The sequence below is a fragment of the Microtus pennsylvanicus genome, chromosome 14 (genome assembly GCF_037038515.1).
Source record: "Microtus pennsylvanicus isolate mMicPen1 chromosome 14, mMicPen1.hap1, whole genome shotgun sequence".
Classification (NCBI taxonomy): domain Eukaryota; kingdom Metazoa; phylum Chordata; class Mammalia; order Rodentia; family Cricetidae; genus Microtus; species Microtus pennsylvanicus.
The window spans coordinates 10,139,843-10,158,023 of record NC_134592.1 but is presented as its reverse complement, the minus strand read 5'-3'; the positions used below and the strand labels follow the sequence as shown (position 1 = coordinate 10,158,023).

Below are 18,181 nucleotides of genomic sequence, written 5' to 3'. Positions count from 1 at the left end.
ATCTCTTCCCATTTCACTTTCAACTCCGGCATCCCTGCTTCCCTGCTCTCTAAGGTGGGGCTGGTGGTTGCTTTTTAAGTCTCCATTTGTGGTCACCAATGGAAGAGCAACACCTTGGGTGAGAGGTTAGATAGGGAAGAGGATCAGAAGAGAAGGGAAGAGTTGTAGCCAAGGCTCAGCGGGAAGACAAGGTGGGTACCGAGAGACACTGCTGGCCTGAGAGCAGAATCCTCATGGGGTGGATGTAGAAGATGCGGTCAGATAAAGAGAGCCAGTACGTGAGTAGGCAGTGACCATCATGGGCGAAGCATCAGATGAAGGGCAGTCTGGGCTGGCTGCGATTGGCAACGGGCTGCAAGGTGACTCGAGGGAGCACTGCTGCAGATGCAGCCAGGGAGGATGGGTCCCCATGTAAGAAACATCCCAACATCCCTGGAGCAGTGGCTGGAGGGAGGATGGGTCCCCATGTAAGAAACATCCCAACCATCCCTGGAGCAGTGGCTGGGACAGTGTGTGCTGCGGGGATGAGCGCATTCATGGTTCTTACCTGAAAGTCAAGCTTCATTAAACCCAAAACGAAGTGGCACATGCATTGGGATCTGCAGCGCATGCCCTTGGGAACAAACGGTGTTGCATGCAGCCTTGTTTGAAAGTCCTTAGCCATTGAAGTACTGTGATTGCCTCTCAACTTCTCCTCATCAGTGTCCTCTCCAGGGTGATTTTTTGTGGGGTTTGTGCGGGTATCGCTGTTCACCCCTGCCTATTTTAGTTCCATTGGTTCTGAGTTCTCCAGTCTGCAGGAGCATCAGAACGGAGGGTCTGACTCTGAACTCAGCAGGAGCCCAGATGTTCTCTCTGCTCGCATCAGAGCCTTGAAACTTTAGTTAGAGTACCCAACGTGGGTTTGATTCTGTTTGTTCTGTTATTTTTTACCATGGACCTTCTACTTATTAGAATACCAGAGGTTATTTTAGGGGCCTAGGGAGATGGTTGAGCAGTTAAGAACAGTTGCTCCTCTTGCAGAGGACCCAGGTTCAGGTTCCAGCATCCACATGGTGGCTCACATCTACAGTCCTACGGTACCTGGTGCTCTCTTCTGGCCTCCACAGACAGCAGGAATAAACATGGTGGATATACTAATACATAAAAATAATAAATTTTCCAATATAAAACAGTTATTTTAATAGAGATGTCATTCTAGAGAACTCTCCCCATCTTGATCCCCCCCCTCCCTCTCTGTCCCTCTTCCTCCCTCCCTCCCTCTCTGTCCCTCTTCCTCCCTCCCTCTTCGTTTGGTCTTCCCTTTTTATTTTCCATTTCTAGTTTCTCTTTAAGCAATTTTTTTATTTTAAAACTTTGCTTTTAAGATTTTTTTATTTAGCTGGGTAGTGGTGGCAGACACCTTTAGTTAACCTCAGCACTCGAAAGGCAGAGGCAGGTGGATCTTGGTGAGTTCGAAGCCAGCCTGGTCTACACAGGGATACACAGAGAAACTCTGTTTCAAATAACTTTTTTAAATTTAGCATTTTCTTTTTTATTGAACCCTTGCATGCACTGAGCATTCTGCTAACTCAGCATTCTTGGCAATTTGAAAACTGTACAGTGTAAAAGACACATAGAAGTCTATTTTATTTTACACTCTACTATAACAAATCAATTTAAATATCAAAGGATATTTTTTTTGGATTTTTGAGACAGGGTTTCTCTGTAGCTTTGGACCCTGTCCTGGAATTCACTCTGTAGATCAGGCTGGTCTCGAACTCACAGAGATCCACCTGCCTCTGCCTCCATTAAAGGCATGTGCCACCAGTGCCTGACCAAAGGATAGTTCTTAAAGTTTGATGCTGAGATTGTATATACATTGGACTCCATGACAGACTAAGTGGGTTTCTTGAGTTAGTTGTGATTCTGGGCTGTACATTTTTTTCGGATGATAGAAACATATCTGCGTCAAGATGTCTCAAGAAATAATTGTGAGAATCTAGTTCATATCTATTATAAATCCTTATCTATGGTGTGAACTTGAAAGAGAAGCTTAGAAATAACAATGACACAAACTTTTGTTTCAGGACACTTAATTTTGTGTTAGACCTTTAATTTAATTTTTATTTACATGTGTATGTGTCTCTGTGTTGGGGTATGGACATATGTATGCAAGTACCCAAGGAGGCCAGAAGAGGGCAGAAAATAGATCCCTCCAAGTGTTGTCAGTCATCCCATGCGGATACTGGGACCTAACTTGGGTCCTCTGGAAGAGTAGTAGGTGCTCTTAACCAGTGAGCCATTACTCCAGCCCCTGTGTGTTCACTTTTATGTCCTATGGACAGTAACTGAAAAGGACTTGGCATGGGGGGGGGATGCTGGGGGTGGTGGTGGATGGGGACTCTGGGACCAGTGAGAGGGCTCAGCACATAAAGCTGCTTACCACAGCCTGACCACCGGAGTTTGATTCCCTGGGTCTTCTGCGATGGAAGGAGACAATGGAAGGAGAAAACAGACTTCCAGAGTTGTTCACATGTGCCATGTGACCCCACCCCACCCCCAACACGTTAAATAAGTAAATGCATTTTTAAAAAAAAAAAAAAACCTTTTAAGGTGCAAAAGGGAAATTGTCCCTTGTGCATTGACAGACTAGCCAGTGTGTGGCATTTGCTTTCAGGGGCCGAGATATGTCACTGACACTTCATTGTTTTTGTAGAAGAGGGATATGTAAAAATGTTTCTCCGAGGCCGCCCCGTCACCATGTACATGCCCAAAGACCAAGTGGATTCTTACAGTTTGGAAGCAAAAGCCGAGCTGCCAACGAAGCGGCTGAAGCTGGAATGGGTGTATCCTTTATTTGCTGACCAGATTGTCGTGGGTGACTTCGGGAAGTCTAGTGGTAGAAGATTCATAAAAGTTAAATATTTTACAGTTAAAAAAAAATCAAGTTTTTAAATGTGGCCACGTAGGAGAAGCAATTCCTGAGCAAGTTCTCACAATCGTGGTTCCTGTTCAAATGCTCACCCACTGTCTTCCTGAAAAGACAGTATGGAAATGATCATTGTATAGATGAATGGTTTGGGGGCCAGGGGATACCGCATGTTCATGGCCTGCCTGTCAGTCTAAAAGAACAGTTAGTTAGATAGACACAGAGAAACGAGCTTTGTGAAAATAATCAAAATTAGGTAAAATTTAGGACTCTAGTGATCATGATGAGACCATTTGTTGCTCTTGATTTTTGAGACAGTGTCTTACTAAGGAGCCTAGCCTTTAACTCACAGCAATCCTTCTGCCTCACTCTCCTGAATGCTGGGGTTGTGGGCATGTGTTACCACTGCCCACAAGAGCTGCTGATCTGTTTCTACCACTCAGTGTGGTCGACTCATTTTCACTGGGGGAAGGCTGCAGCAGCCGCTCGCCCCCTGCAAAGGCCTTACACTCAAATACATGATGATTATCTGCTGACTGACTAATGTCACACTCTGAAGACAGATTCTTGATGTCAGTTGATGCTGCCCAGCCTTCATTGACAAGAACTTAGTAGTTGAGATTATGGAATCACATTCATGGAACTCAAAGGATTAGATGTTGCTTGGCAATCTGTTTTGGCGCATGTCATGTGTGAGATCTGCCTCTTCTTTAAGTAAATCAGTTTATTAAATTTAATCCAGAAAACGCTACTCAAAGAATCTTTCCTTGTTTGTTTGTTTGTTTGGGTTTTGTTTTTGTTTTTTGTTTTGTTTTATTTGGTTTTTTTATTTTTGAGACAAGATTTCTCTGTAGCTTTTGGAGCCTGTCCCAGAACAAGCTCTTGTAGACCAGGCTGGTCTCCAACTCACAGAGATCCACCTGCCTCTGCCTCCTGAGTGCTGGGATTAAAGGCGTGTGCCACCACCGCCCGGCTTAAAGTCATTTTTAATGAAAAGATTTAGCTCCTAGATTACAGACAGTATAAGCAGACTAAGATTTATAGCTTCTAAAAATCAAACAAATCTTCATGCTGTAAAAACTACGTGTTTTCACCAGGCGTGCCATGTAGCAAGACAAGATATATCAGTAATCCCAGAGCCAGGGAAGCTGAGGCAAGAAGATCAGAGTTGAAGCCAGCCTGGGCTACACAGTGGTCACATGTCTCAAGTGTATTAGTAGAGCATTTACCTAGCACAGGAAAGGGCCTGGGTTCAGTCCCCAGCACTGCAAGATGATGTGTTCATATTATTACTGACCACTGTCAACTTAAGTTCAGGCACATAGGTATGAAGGTCTACTAGGTACAGAGTGTATTTCGTTTTGTTCTGTTTGAGACAGGGTCTCACTCTGCAGCCCCAGCTGGCCTGGAACTCACAGAGATCCAATTAGAATTGAAAGCGTGCACTCCCACGCTCTGCACATTTCCCGTCCGATCTTGTTTAAGTTGGCGAAACTGGCAGGAATCATTATGCAGCATTTATATGCCTGTGGGATAAAGCGCTGGCTTACCAGCTCTTAAAGGCAAGCTGCTTTCACCTTGACTTCCACTAAGCTATGGGTACCGGGGGCGAGACTGTCGCAATAACCTGTACTTGCTCCCGACGGGGGAGACAGTGTACTTCATCGCATCGGTGGTGGTGCTTTACAACGTGGAGGAGCAGCTGCAGAGGCACTACGCGGGCCACAACGATGACGTCAAGTGGTGAGTCCTCACAAACAGGCTGTCAGAGCAGAGGTGAGCTAGCCTTAGCCGAAAGGGGGTGGGGGCTCTGAGACCAGACTGGGCAAAGTGTGTGTAGCTATTCTTTCTGTTCTCCACGTTGGGCTCCCTGGCTCTGCTGCCAGATTCCTGCTGCTCTCTGTCCTCACTGCACTTCCGCCTGACCAGATATCAGAGGGGAAAAAAATCTCCAGGAAGCTTTCCTAGCATATCAAATGTAAAGGGCTTCAAATTGGGTCTTTAGTTTTAGATAAAGGAAAGTGTACTTTGTTGTGTACATTAGGCTCAGTCTGATATGCCTATAGTTCATTTTATAGCTTAGGGAAGACCTTGGAGCAATTGGATGGGTAGATGGATCTGTGCTCATTCTGGATCCCTGGCTAGTGATCAAATACCTTATTGATAGAAATGAACACACTCAGAAATGCGTTGTAAGAAAGGGTGTGGCCTAAGGCAGTTGTTCTGAGACTGAAGTGGTATTTTCCCGACAAAGGCTGCCTTTCCTTAAGTTTGGAAGTTCCCGAGAGGAAATAAGAGGATTCTGATAAATAATAAAACAGCCCCTCCTGTCTAAGGTTGTTGGACTGTTTGGGGAATTCTGGTAAGTCTGTAGGAAGGGGGGCAGTATGGGTTCTTGTGTTTAAACTTTTGGAAGATTGTAGTTAATGAAAGAGAAGTAAAACTCAACTTTGTGGTGGAGGTGTCTGATAAATATCTTTGTTTTAGCCTAGCAGTCCATCCCGACAGGGTCACCATAGCAACAGGACAAGTTGCAGGCACGTCTAAGGATGGAAAGGTGAGGTTTTTTTCATTGTCTTCCTGGTTTGTGTGAGGACCCAGCAACAACCTCCCAGAAACATTTTTGCTGATGAATCTATCTGGTTACATGTAGTTACAGCATCTGGGAACTTCTGGGTCCTCCTTATGCAAATTGAATGTGTCATCGTGACCTTAAGCCCCTTACCCCTGAGCTCACCTTAATTTCAACAGATTTTTAAATAGCATTATCACTGGTTATGGTGGCATATACCTTTAATCCCAGCACTTGGGAGGCAGAGGCAGGCAGATCTTTGTGAGTTTGAGGCCAGCCTGGTCTACAGAGCAAGTTCCAGGACAGCCAGGGCAGTTAACCCAAAGAAACCCTGTCTCAAAAAAATCAAACAGAGAGAGAGAAAAAAAAAGAGAAAGAGAGAGAGAGAACAAACAATACCAACAACATGTTAAAAACAGCATTGTCTTGCCAAAGAATCAGTTCTTTAAATTCTTATCTGCATACGTGATAAGCGTGAAAAGAATTAATCCAATAAGCAGAGTTAAAATCCCATATGTAAGTAACCATGTGTTATGGGAAGCTCTTGGCTGTGAGCCAGCGCCCACCGATCATTTCCTCCGCAGGCAGAGTTGGTGCCTTGTGCTCATTATAGAAGCTGCTAGAAGGAGTTGAGGGAGTGAGTGGGGCCAGGCAGCTCAGACACTTCCAAGCTGGCTTCCATGTGGGTTTGTCATGTTTTATTCAAAACTCTTGCAGCTTCTTCAGCCCCTGTTTGTACACCTTGTCCTGGTGTGACATATTGCCTAAAATCAATCACAATGGGAAGCTTCAGCTTTATCAACATACATTCGACCAGAAACCATGAACGTAACCTCATCTGAGATGTTTTCATAATAGCGAGTTTTAGCCATCCATTTCTGGCTGGTTTTCATCAGCATCCTACACTCGTGAAGAGCGAAGTAACAGAAGCCAGACTTTTATGTCAACTCACAAAAATGGAGCAGTCCTTCACGTTATAAAAAAGAAAAAGAAAAGAAACAAGCTCTTTATTCTGCCCTCTAGTGGCACGGAAGTTTATTTCCATTTCTGTCATCGGAGTTGAATCTGGACTGTAGAACCAGAGAGAAAGTTACAGTTATCTGAGCTGATTTTCGACCTGCAGGGAAACCCAGATAAATCACACAATGGTACATGGTGCCCAACTACCTGGAGACAAGGCTGAACTAGAACAGGGCTCACCTAAAACCTGCCTAGGCGTTAAGCACGATTCCCGTACCCTTTCATGATGACGAATCTGCTGGTTGCACTATGATGCTATCTTTGGTGAAATGTCATTTCTAAAATTTAGAGAAATGCAAATATACAAAGGGGGCGTCAGTTACTCTGGTACGGTTGCCAGAGGCTGGCTTAGTCGAAGTTTAAAGCTTGGTAGCCTTCTCCTGACGCCTCAGCTGCCCACACAACCCAGCGCCTCCTTCAGCCAGGGGGAATACTTCAGTTCCCAGGTGCACTCCTCAAATGTAGAAAAAGACTTTTTGTTTGACAAAGTTGAAGTCACTGCCAAAATAATTTTAGGGTTCCAAGATAGAGAAATTAACTGATAATCACAAACGATGACTGTCTCGTTTCCAACAGCAACTGCCACCACACGTACGCATCTGGGATTCTGTGACACTGAACACTCTGCATGTCATTGGCATAGGCTTCTTTGACCGGGCTGTCACCTGCATCGCGTTCTCAAAATCTGTAAGTATAAAAGTATACAGGGCGTGTTTCTAAGCAAGCGTCTTTATCCGCATGGCTTCTCGCCTTTCTTGAGGCATGCTGGTCCAGCAGACCCGTACTTGATGTACTTCAGTTTGGAGGCTTGCAATCACATCCATCGTCCACACACATCAAACACTCCTGTTTGTTTAGCCCCCTCGTGTTTTGCCCTGCATTTTATCCTACAGCAGCCATGTGTCTAGCCAGGAAAGCAGGCCTCAGAGACAGTGAGTATGCCGTCTTCATCGGGGATATAGTGGACCCTTTCTGTGTGTTGGGGGTGATGTGTGTGCAGCTGTACATGGTGGGGGCAAGCGTGCAGACGTGTGCATGCAGGGGCCAGAAGTCAGCCTCACCTGGTGTTCCTCACTTGCTGCCCACCTTGTTTTTGAGGCAGCGTCTCTCACGGAGACCGGGGGGCTCTCTGGTTCAGCCAGGGTGGCTAGCAGCAAGCTCTAAGGATCCACCTGCCTCTGCCTCCCCCAATGTTGCCATTACAAGTGCACATGCCATCACAACCCAGCTTTGGGTACTGGGGATCAAACTTGGCTCCTCGTGTTTGTGCAGTTAGCTTTTACCTTCCGATCCCATTACCCACCTCAGCAACGAACTCTATTAAAAGTAAAATTAATAGCTGGGTGGTGGTGGCACACGCCTTTAATCCCAGCACTGGGGAGGCAGAGACAGGCAGATCTCTGTTGAATTTGAAGCCAGCCTGGTCTACAGAGTGAGTTCCAGAACAGGCTCCAAAGCTACACAGAGAAACCCTGTCTTGAAAAACAAAAAGCAAAAAACAAAAGAGTTGATTTTTAGAAATCATGTTCGTCCCACTTAATTCTCACGTGCCGTCTCCCTGTGTATACTTTTTCTGGCAGAACGGAGGAAGTCATCTCTGTGCCGTGGACGACTCCAATGACCACGTGCTATCGGTGTGGGACTGGCAGAAAGAAGAGAGACTGGCGGATGTAAAGGTCTCACTAAGCCATTCATTGCAGCTAAGCCACTTCCCGCAGGGCACTGCCTGCACAGCCAGCAGGCTCCATGACGGCCCCGCCCACTCTCAGGGACAGTCCTTTCCTTCAGCTCTCTTTGCTTCTGTCTCTCTTCTCTCATGAGGCCCCGCTGCAGATCCACCAGGGCATGTCCTGCCTTCCAGGGTCTATAGATTTTTTTTTCATACTTATTTCCTAGTGAGAACCCTAATTTCAATTCATTCAGCCACTGTTTGCTCACTTTCGTTCATTCAACAAGCTTGAGTGCCCAGTGTGTGCCGGGCTGCCCCTGTGAGGTGGATGAGGACTGGGGTGTGCTCAGTCCCTGCCAGGCTCTAGGGCTACAGGAAAGAAGGGTGCCAGCACCCCGAAAGTCAGGACTCTAATCAACTGCCCAGAATGTTGAGTTGACCTTTCTGAGCTCTCAAGTTTTTCTTCTGTCAAGAGCACCCCTCGACTCCTATTTTTACAGAACAGACTTCTCGTTTCTCCTCTTGGCATCTGTGCCTCAGCTAACCTAACCCTAGAGAAAACATCATTCAGCCCTCATTGGACAGCGGTAGGCTTGCTCAGGCTGCCTCAGTACCTTATGGGAAGTTGCTCTCAGACACCGTTAGCTACCGAGCTCCCTGCCTTATGTCTGGGGTGCAGACCTGTATTCTAACCAGATGTGTGTCCAGACCTGACCTTCCCTGTCATCCACTGTTGCAGCAGGGATGTGTGGTGTTTGTCCTGTGTGCCAGGTTAGGAGCAGCCAGGGGCACTGGATCATGCCCATAGAACTGAACAATTTTACATAGAAGCAACAGTCAGGGCCAGACACTGTGGACTGGGACGCCTGTCCTGGAAGTAGGAGTAGGGTTGAGAGGGGCTGATGTGGCTGTCGGAGAGCCACCTCAGGAGACCCCAAACTGAGGAACTCCTGGGGAATCACGGCAGCCATAGTGAGCCAGGATAAGGCAGCCATAGGCTGTGTGGAGTCCTGGGTCCCAGTCACTGAGGAGAGGGAAGGGGTGGTACATCTGTATGTCACCACCCAAGGGGACATACCCCTGCTCAGCCTTCCCAGCACTCCCTGGGGCTCCCAGCCATAGGGCAGAAGACAAAGGGGGAAAGAGGCACCAGCCAGAATAACCATGCGAAGTGAAGTCAGTGGGGCTTGAGAGGCCCAGTACCCTGCTCGAGGCTGGTGGTGTTTGATTCTCTGTGTTCTTTTTTCTTAAAGTGTTCGAATGAAGCCGTCTTTGCTGCGGATTTCCACCCCACAGACACCAACATCATAGTCACCTGTGGGAAGTCACATCTGTACTTTTGGACCCTAGAAGGAAACTCCCTTAACAAGAAGCAAGGGTTGTTTGAGGTAAACTGTACTTTTTCTCTCAATTTTCCTGCATGACACGTGAGAGGGACTGGGTGGGTGTTAAAGGGAGCATCGAGAAAGTACCTTAGTGTTTGTTTTAGTGACAGATATGAGTGTAGAGAAAGCTATGCTCCCTTGGTGTTCCCCAGTCTTCTGGGAAATCCTCTGTGTCTTGAGAAGCTCCCTGGTTATAAAATGGGAAGAGAAGTCAGGACCTCCAGATGGGGCAGCTAGCTCCAGTGAGCCTGAGACAAACACCTGTTCCCAGGGACCAGCACCCTGGCTTTGCTAATGGTGTTGGGGACTGTCTGTGCTCTGTCCCCCATCCCTCATGCCCCCCTTACTGCCACCGTGCTTGAACTGTCTGCAGCTTTAGGATTCCACAGACATTTAGGGTTGCCAGAAACTCCTTTCTCTTAGAGCAATAATCTGGCTGGCACCATCCAGATGGGCTTGATGGGGTCCTAGCTTTATTAGCACAAATAAAAGGATGTCTTCAGTAAATGATATGTCTGTGCATGCTTGCTACATTCCACAGAAACAAGAGAAGCCAAAGTTTGTCCTTTGCGTGACATTTTCCGAAAATGGGGACACCATTACTGGAGATTCAAGTGGCAACATCTTGGTGTGGGGAAAAGGTAACAAGCAGTTCTCCTAAAGCCATTGGATGGTTCAGTGATGCTGTAACTAAGGCATTGGAGGTGATGTTCATAGAAAGGAGCTGTTGTTGTGACATACAGGATGACCACTAAGTTCCAAGTTACATAGGTGTGTTCGTGTGTGTGGTTTTAGTGAAACTATAAAGTTAGGATGGAAGAAAACTGGGGAACACTAAGAGTTGTTGGCTTTGCATATACTGTTGTAAAAGACTTTTTAAGGTCAGGATACTATGTGGAGTTAATCACGTTGCTGAGAGAGCTAACAGCAAATATAACCCAGACGTTATTAACAGCTATAGAGCTGTGACCTACGTGGGTAACTTTTCTGATCCACAGAGCACCTGACAGACGTTGCTGGAGTGCTGTAGACACCAATATAAGCGAGACACTTGTGCACAGGTCAGATCTGAATCCCTGCAGTTAGAGAAAGGAGAGCGTCACTTACAGTTAGAGAAGGGAGAAGAGGTGCCAGCTAAACACTTGAGAATTCACAAGTGTTTTCTAGATTCAGGAAGACACCCCCACTTCCTCCAGGTTCTCAGAGTTGGGCCTGGAAATGAAGGGGAAGATATGCCTCCCAATATAATTTCAAAATGGCAAGGTGATTTTTTTTTGGTATCTACTGTAGACAGTGCTCTTTTGACCCTTAGAACAGCCCTGCAGGGTAAGCCGTAACCCCATTCTATAAGTGGGCGTGAAGGAAACAGCCCACTAGGGAGAAACGAGAGAACACATGCAGAGGCCATGTTCCCGGCCACACGTGCTTTCCTCAGTTACAGGCGATCCGGTTCACGCATGCTGGACTCCGAGAAGGTCAAAACTCTGAGTCGTTGCTAGAAATGTATTAACATAACGCCATAACCTATCATAAGACCTTTAAAACAAACTGAAATGAACTAGCAATGGCCAGAGGCTAGCCTTTTGATACGCTCCCCATTAATGGTGCTTTTCCTGGTGTGTTTAGGTACAAATCGGATAAGCTATGCAGTTCAAGGGGCCCATGAGGGTGGCATTTTTGCACTTTGTATGTTGAGAGATGGCACGCTGGTGTCAGGAGGAGGGAAAGACCGGAAGCTCATTTCCTGGAATGGAAACTATCAAAAACTTCACAAGACGGAGGTAAACCCCAGTGTGGACCCTGGACCTGTTCACCTGATGCATCTGCTTATGGTTTGGAATCTTCAACTCAGTGCTTTGAAAAAATAAATTAGATCAATTTTATGGGTGGGGGGACAATCTTAGGAAAATTATAGAGGCAGTTTATGTACACATAAAACTTCTGGCTACTCAATGCTTCCTGTTTTGAACATTGTTTTAATAGAAACAATCTTCATTTTCCAAGGGACCCTTTCTCTTTTTTCCAGTCCCCATATGCTGCTTGCATATAGCATCACTGTGAACCAGGTACATTGGCACCTGATTTGTCCATGGCTCTCAGCTGAGGGCCCGCACACTTTCCCACATTTCCGGTCCTTTGCAGTTCATTTCACCACCTAAGAACCAGAAAGCAGACTGTCTTCCCATGGGAGCCAAAGCGAGACCCCTGGCATCCTCAGCCCCGCTGAGGTTTCTCCCTCTAGTTCAGGTTAGGAGCAGGCGGGCTGCAAAATTGGTATCAGTGTGAAGGGCAGCACTCCATTCCTAGCATGCGAAGGCTTGTCGATTTCTCCAGCTTCTGAGTCACACTCGCCATGTCTGTGGCACTGTTTGGGGTAGTCAGAAGTTGTGGTTCATGGTTACTTGGTAGAGAAAGGCTTTCATTAACAGTCCCTTCCCTTGGAGCGTGAATTCTAATTGGTCTTAATAATAAAAACCTGGAGTCAGATATTAGGGGGTGAAAGCTGAAAGGTCAGAGAAGCAGAGCAGCCACCACGAGTTCTTACTGCTACAAACTCCTCAGACGGAATAGGGTATTCTGTCTCTACAAAACCTCAGACTGAATCCTGAGCTCCTGTTTCCTCCTGCCTTATATTCCTTTCTCCATCCAACCATATCACTTCTCATCTCCACCTGCCTAGTGCTGGGATTAAATGTGTGATCCACCGCTTGGCTCCGTTTCTCTTTTATACTGATTCAATCTTGTGTAGCCCAGGGTGGCCTTGAACTTGTCCATCTGCCTCTGTCTCCCTGAGTGCTGAGATTAGAGGTGTGTGCCACCACCGCCTGGCCCTGGCCTTTGTGACTAAGTAGCGTGGCTAGCTCAGCACTCTTATCTTCAGGCAAGCTTCATTTGCTACAGCACAGACAAACTGTCACCACATTCCCTTTCTGTGATTATTTGATAGTATACCTCTATTTATATATTTTTATGTGAAAGAGTGTGTGTGATGTGTGTGTGTGTATATATATATATATATATATATATATGATTATTTGATAGTATACTTCTATTTATATATTTTTATGTGAAAGAGTGTGTGTGATGTGTATATATTATATATATATATATATATATATATATATATATATATATATAATATGATATGTGTGCATATGTGAATGCACGCCCATGCACATAATTGCTGAAGCCAACCAGTGTCAGGTGTGTGCTCTATAACTCTCCGCCTTAAGCCCTTGAGACAGGCTCTCTCAATGGAGCCAGGTTGGCAGCCAGCAAGCCCCAGCCATCCTCCTGCCTCCACCTGTACCCAGTGCTGGAGCCATAGGTGTGCACAGCTGTGCCTGGCTTTTTATATGGGTGTTGGAGATCTGCATTCAGGGTTCTAGCTTATGTCTGTTTCCCAGCTGGTATCTCCAGATGCTCATGAAGGACTTGACCTTGGTGGGTTTTTATATATATATATATATATATATATATATACAGAGTCTTGCTACATAGTCTAGGATAGGATAACCTTAAGCTCATGTGTAGCATAGGCTAGCCTCAAACTCAGGGATATTCTTGTTTCAGCCTTCTGAGTTTGGATATATATGTCAAAACATCATGGAATACTTTAAAGATGTATAGTTTTTATTTGCCATGTATATTGTCAGGACTGCCCGACCTGTTCACACGTACCTGAAAAGGGGAGTGAGGATGGAGGAAAGAAATAGACAAGAGACAGAAGATAGAGTCGGGAGGGCTTCCAGTGAACACTGTAACAGCCCATATTTATTTCTCATAGACCCTATATACCCCTAGCAAAAGGGGGGAGCAAAAGACTTCCTTACCATGATACAAGGAACAAGCAAGCTTAATTACTTCCTTACATCTCAAAAATAACCTCGTAACCACACCCTAAGTCAAACAGCACATCTGGCCTTTGAGGAGCAAAGCGCCCAGTGGCCACACCTTTGTCCAAACATCCTGTTATTTGTTCTTGTGAAACAAGAAAGGGTTTGAACTCTCTGACCTTTTGTCAAGATGGAACAGAGTCAAAACTGTGGTCTCTCACAGTATATCTCAGTAAGACTCAACACTCCAAATGCAGAGGCAAACTTCTGTGAGTTTGAGGCCAACCTGATGATCTACATAGAGAGTTCCAGGACAGCCAGGACTATGTAGAAAGACCCTGCCTCAAAACATACAACAACAAAACAAAACAAAAAGGAGGTGGAGAAATGAAGAGGACTGGACAGATGGCTCAGAGGTTAAGAGCACTTACTACTCTTGCAGAGGACCCAGGTTAAATTCTCAATACCTGCGTGGCCACTCACAACCATCGGTAGCTCTAGTCTGAGAGAATCGAGAGAATCTGGCATCCTCTTTTGGCTTCCATGGGCGCTACACACATGTGGTACACATGCATACAGGCAGACAAACATTCATATATATAATAAACTAAGCAAATCTTTGAATGAAAGGAAAGAAAGAATATGTGAATAGGTATATTATTATGTGAGAAAGCATTTTGTAAATAACAAATGAGGCGAGACTGTGTGTTGTCAACTGGCAAGTTACTCATTATGTTATAATGCCTTTGCCTCCCATGCTGGGATTAAAGGTGTGCACCACCACACCCAACTACTCTATTGTTTTTAAAAGGACTTTATCCTTTTTCTTTTCTCTTCTAAGCCTACATATATTTTTAAAAACATTAAACTATTTAGAGGTTTTTTAAAAATCTGAATCTGTCTTTACTGTATCTCTTTCTTTTTCTGATCACATGAGTCTTTAATCTGCTAAGCAATATGGCTAGGGTTAAAGCTGTGGCTTTGGTGGCTGGCTCTACCTCATTCCTTAGCTTTTAGAGAATCTAGCTTCATGGCAGGGGTACTGGCAGTAGCCATATTTTTTGCCACAACTCTGTAGAGTTTCTAGGTTCATGCTATTACCAAGAAGCCTGATGCTGGCTGCACAGAAACAGCATTTAAGTGTTTGGTGGCAGAGGCTGTTAAAGGAGCTGCAAGGTTTTTGCTGCTATTGCTGAGTCAGGAGGTCCTTCTTAAAGGAGCCATACCTCTGCTTGCTGCCAGCAAACAGAGCCTACCAGAGAAAAGATGGTTACAGCTTAACTCTGTTCTTGTCTGTCTAGAATCCTTTTTTCTTAAAGCTTTCTCAGGCTTTATGTGGAAATTCTTGCCAAATGTTTGGTGGCTGTTTGTAGAAGTTTCTGTCCTGCCTGGTCCTACAGCTATTTAGTCCCATTGAAACACACAAAGGCTTATTTTAATTATAAACTGTTTGGTCTATTAGCTCAGGCTTATTATTAACTAGCTCTTACAACTTAAAATAACATATAATTCTTGTCTGTGTTTAGCCATGTGGCTTGGTACCTTTCCTCAGTACAGCATTCTTATCTTGCTTCCTCTGCATCTGGCTGATGACTGCATCTGTACCTATTCTCTTCCCAGAATTCTCTTAGTCTGGTTGCCCTGCCTAAACTTCCTGCCTGACTGTTGGCAAGTCAGCATTTCATTAAACCAATACAAGTGACAAATCTTTACAGTGTACAAGAGCATTTCCCACAACAACTAATTCATTTGGAGATTTGCTAAGATCTAAGAACACATCTTTGGACAGGCTTGCCCAACTTATCACTGCAAGGAAATTTAAAAGTGTAATGGTTTAAGTAAAATGCTGCAGGTCCTCAAGTGGAGGCAGTGGGCAGCGGGCCATGAGACCACACCGCAGGTCCCCGAGCTGCGGCGGGCAGTGGGCAGCAGGCAGCGAGTCCCAAGATCAAGGCAGGCCACGAAGACAACCAGGTCCCAGGCAGGAAGTTGCATAGATGATGAGAGACAGAGACAGATAGGCACACCATGCAGAGTGAGCAGAGTGAGGTTGGTTATTTATTTAGTGGGTTATGGAAGGGAAGGGGAGAAGAGCAGAGAGAAAGGCAGAGAGAGACAGAGTCAGAGACAGAGGGGGAAGGGGAGAAGTGGGGAGAAGGGAGAGACAGAAGCTGAGAGAGAGAGAGAGAGAGAGAGAGAGAGAGAGAGAGAGAGAGAGAGAGAAAGAAAGAAGGAAGGGACTCAGGCTGGATGCTGAAGATCAGGGGGAGGGACAAGACATACCATTACAAGAAGACCTGGGTAAGTCATCTAGTTTAATTCCTGTTCCTTAGTTGAGCAGTGCCCTAAAGTTTTACAGAACTCTGAGTCCTGGGATCAGACTGAGACCTGTGGGAACAGGGTCACCACATTATTCTGAGAAGCTCTGTGCTTGTCTGTCTTACTGAACGGTTGGGTGTGGTTCCATCCTCAGTGTTACTCTGTCAGTGTTCACCATTAAAGAACCATGCTTGACAGTCACCAGCATGTTCTAGACTCCAAGTCTTCTGGACAAAGGAGTTTAGATATGCCTAAAAAATCTTCAGCAACCCAGTTTGTGAAGACCAGTTCTGCACAGACGTCACTATGTGTCTGAGTTAGACACTGCCTTTCTAGGTCTTTCCTTCAAATTCTTTGTTTCAGGTTCTTCATTGGGGGTCGCTTTCCTTGACATTGGTTTTTCTGTTCCTGCTTTCTTTCCCTTCGATCGTCACTGTGCCTCAGTGTAGTTAAGTTACCACCATCTTCTGTCATGAAGTTCTTGCTCACACTCATGCTGTCCCATCTCAGAGGACAGTAAAGCTGAGGCACCAGGACAAGACATCACACATGCTGAGTTCAATCCGATAGCACCCGCACCAAAAATAAAAGCATGAGTTGTTTGTAGTAAGATTTGATCAGCATTTGAGGGGATGTGCCGTGCATTGCTAGTCATGGACATTCTGGGCGTTCTTATTTTAAACTGTAAAGAAGGTACTGGAACCAATTCCGACATCTCAGAAGACATCTCTCACCAGGCAGCTCTTCCACTTCACAGAATGTCATCCCTTCTCTTCTTTATAACTTTTCTTAAAAAAAAAAAAGCTTTAGATTTGAAGTGTGTGTGTGTGTGTGTGTGTGTGTGTGTGTGTGTGTGTGAGAATGGGGAGGCTAGGTGTCAACTTTTGGTGCCATTCCTCAAGAGCCATCCACTTTATTCTTTGAGACAGCATCTCACCGAGCTGTGGCGCTTGCCCACTCATCTGGGATTTATCTACTTCTATCTTCTCAGTGCTGGGATTCCTTGCTATCACAGCTGGCTTTTACCTGGGCTACAGAAACAAACTCTGGTCCCTGAGAACCAGCTGAGCTGTCTCCCAAGCTTCTTTGACATAGAATCTCACTCTGTAGGCCAGGCTAGCCTCTGACCCCTAGCTGTCCCTTCTCAGCCTCTCATGCGCCAGGAGTCCAGGCACACTCCACTCCACCAGCTCAGCCATTGCCTTAGGCCTCTGCAGATACAGCCCACAGGTAGAGACTGTGTGCTGGGCAGTCTGCTCCTCACAACACCAGGCCTGGGTGCCTCATGACAGCCCCTGGGCCCAGCTACCCCCGCATTCTTACTATAGTGAGAGAACACCCTTCACTTTAGCAGAGTGAACTGTTCTTAGCAGGTGCATCCCGAATGTCTCCCTGTCCCCCTGTATACTTACCAGCATGCACAATGACACTCCTCTAGGGCCATTTTGAAGTTAAAGGAGGTTTTTGGAACTCTTACAAGTCTCTAGTTTTATCAGCTTCTGAAGCAGGAGGCCTAACTAGTAAAGAATAGATTAGCCAATCATATCCCCTCTCGCCTACTCTGTTTTTGAAACAGAGTCTTTCTATGTAGCCCTGGCTGGCCTAGAACTCACTATCTAGACCAAGCTGGTTTCAAACCCGCAGAGATCTGTTTGCCTCTGCCTCCCCAGGGTTGTATTAAAGGTCTTGGTGCCCTGATGCCCTGCTAAGACTGTATCTTTGCTGATTCATTTAAGATAGTTAAAATGTTTATAGTTTAAAAAGTAAAGTACTTGCCTAAATACAAGAAGTCCCAGGTCCACCTCCGACACCACTAATAGGCAAACACACATGTGCTCTCTCTCTCTCTCTCTCTCTCTGACACACACACACACACACACACACACGTATGTGTGCATATTCTCTCTCTCTCACACACACACACAAACACACAGGTTTAGAGTTTTGATCACTTGCTCAACAGCTAGCTGTGATATCTATACAACTGAGTTTCTCTTCTGGGCACATATATATAAAACTGTCATTAAAAGTTAACATGCAACACAATTTTTGTTTGTTTGTTTTTGAGACAGACTTTCTCTATGGAGTTTTGGCTGTCCTGGAACTCACTCTGTAGACTAGGCTGGATTCGAACTCAGAGATCCTCTTGCCTCTGATTCCCTGAGTGCTGGGATTAAAGGCATGTGTCGCCACTACTACTGGGCATCACAAATATTTTTTTTGTTTGTTTGTTTGTCTTTTTGCTTTTAGAGACAGGGTTTCTCTGTAGCTTTTTGGAGCCTGTCCTGGAACTCTACAGAGACCAGGCTGACCTCAGACTCACAGAGACCTGCCTGCCTCTGCCTCCTGAGTGCTGGGATTAAAGGTGTGCGCTACGACTGCCCAGCATTACAAATATTTTTAATGCCTGAGATAAATGCTGGTGCACGTCTATAATCCTGGCTCTTGGGAGAGACTGAATCAGGAAGA

At 45.6% G+C, this 18,181-nt stretch overlaps 1 protein-coding gene across 4 annotated transcripts in view; it reads left to right on the top strand.

The window, feature by feature from the left end:
• Nucleotides 1–18,181, top strand: part of Eml1 (EMAP like 1) — a 159,805-nt gene that overhangs the window by 125,463 nt on the left and 16,161 nt on the right. For all 4 annotated transcript variants that reach the window (XM_075948091.1, XM_075948090.1, XM_075948089.1 and 1 more), the window contains 8 exons: nt 2,699–2,828; nt 4,505–4,654; nt 5,399–5,468; nt 7,080–7,190; nt 8,084–8,179; nt 9,426–9,560; nt 10,099–10,198; nt 11,184–11,338. In XM_075948091.1, coding sequence (XP_075804206.1) covers nt 2,699–2,828; nt 4,505–4,654; nt 5,399–5,468; nt 7,080–7,190; nt 8,084–8,179; nt 9,426–9,560; nt 10,099–10,198; nt 11,184–11,338 — 947 coding nt within the window. The remainder of the gene's footprint in view (nt 1–2,698; nt 2,829–4,504; nt 4,655–5,398; nt 5,469–7,079; nt 7,191–8,083; nt 8,180–9,425; nt 9,561–10,098; nt 10,199–11,183; nt 11,339–18,181) is intronic.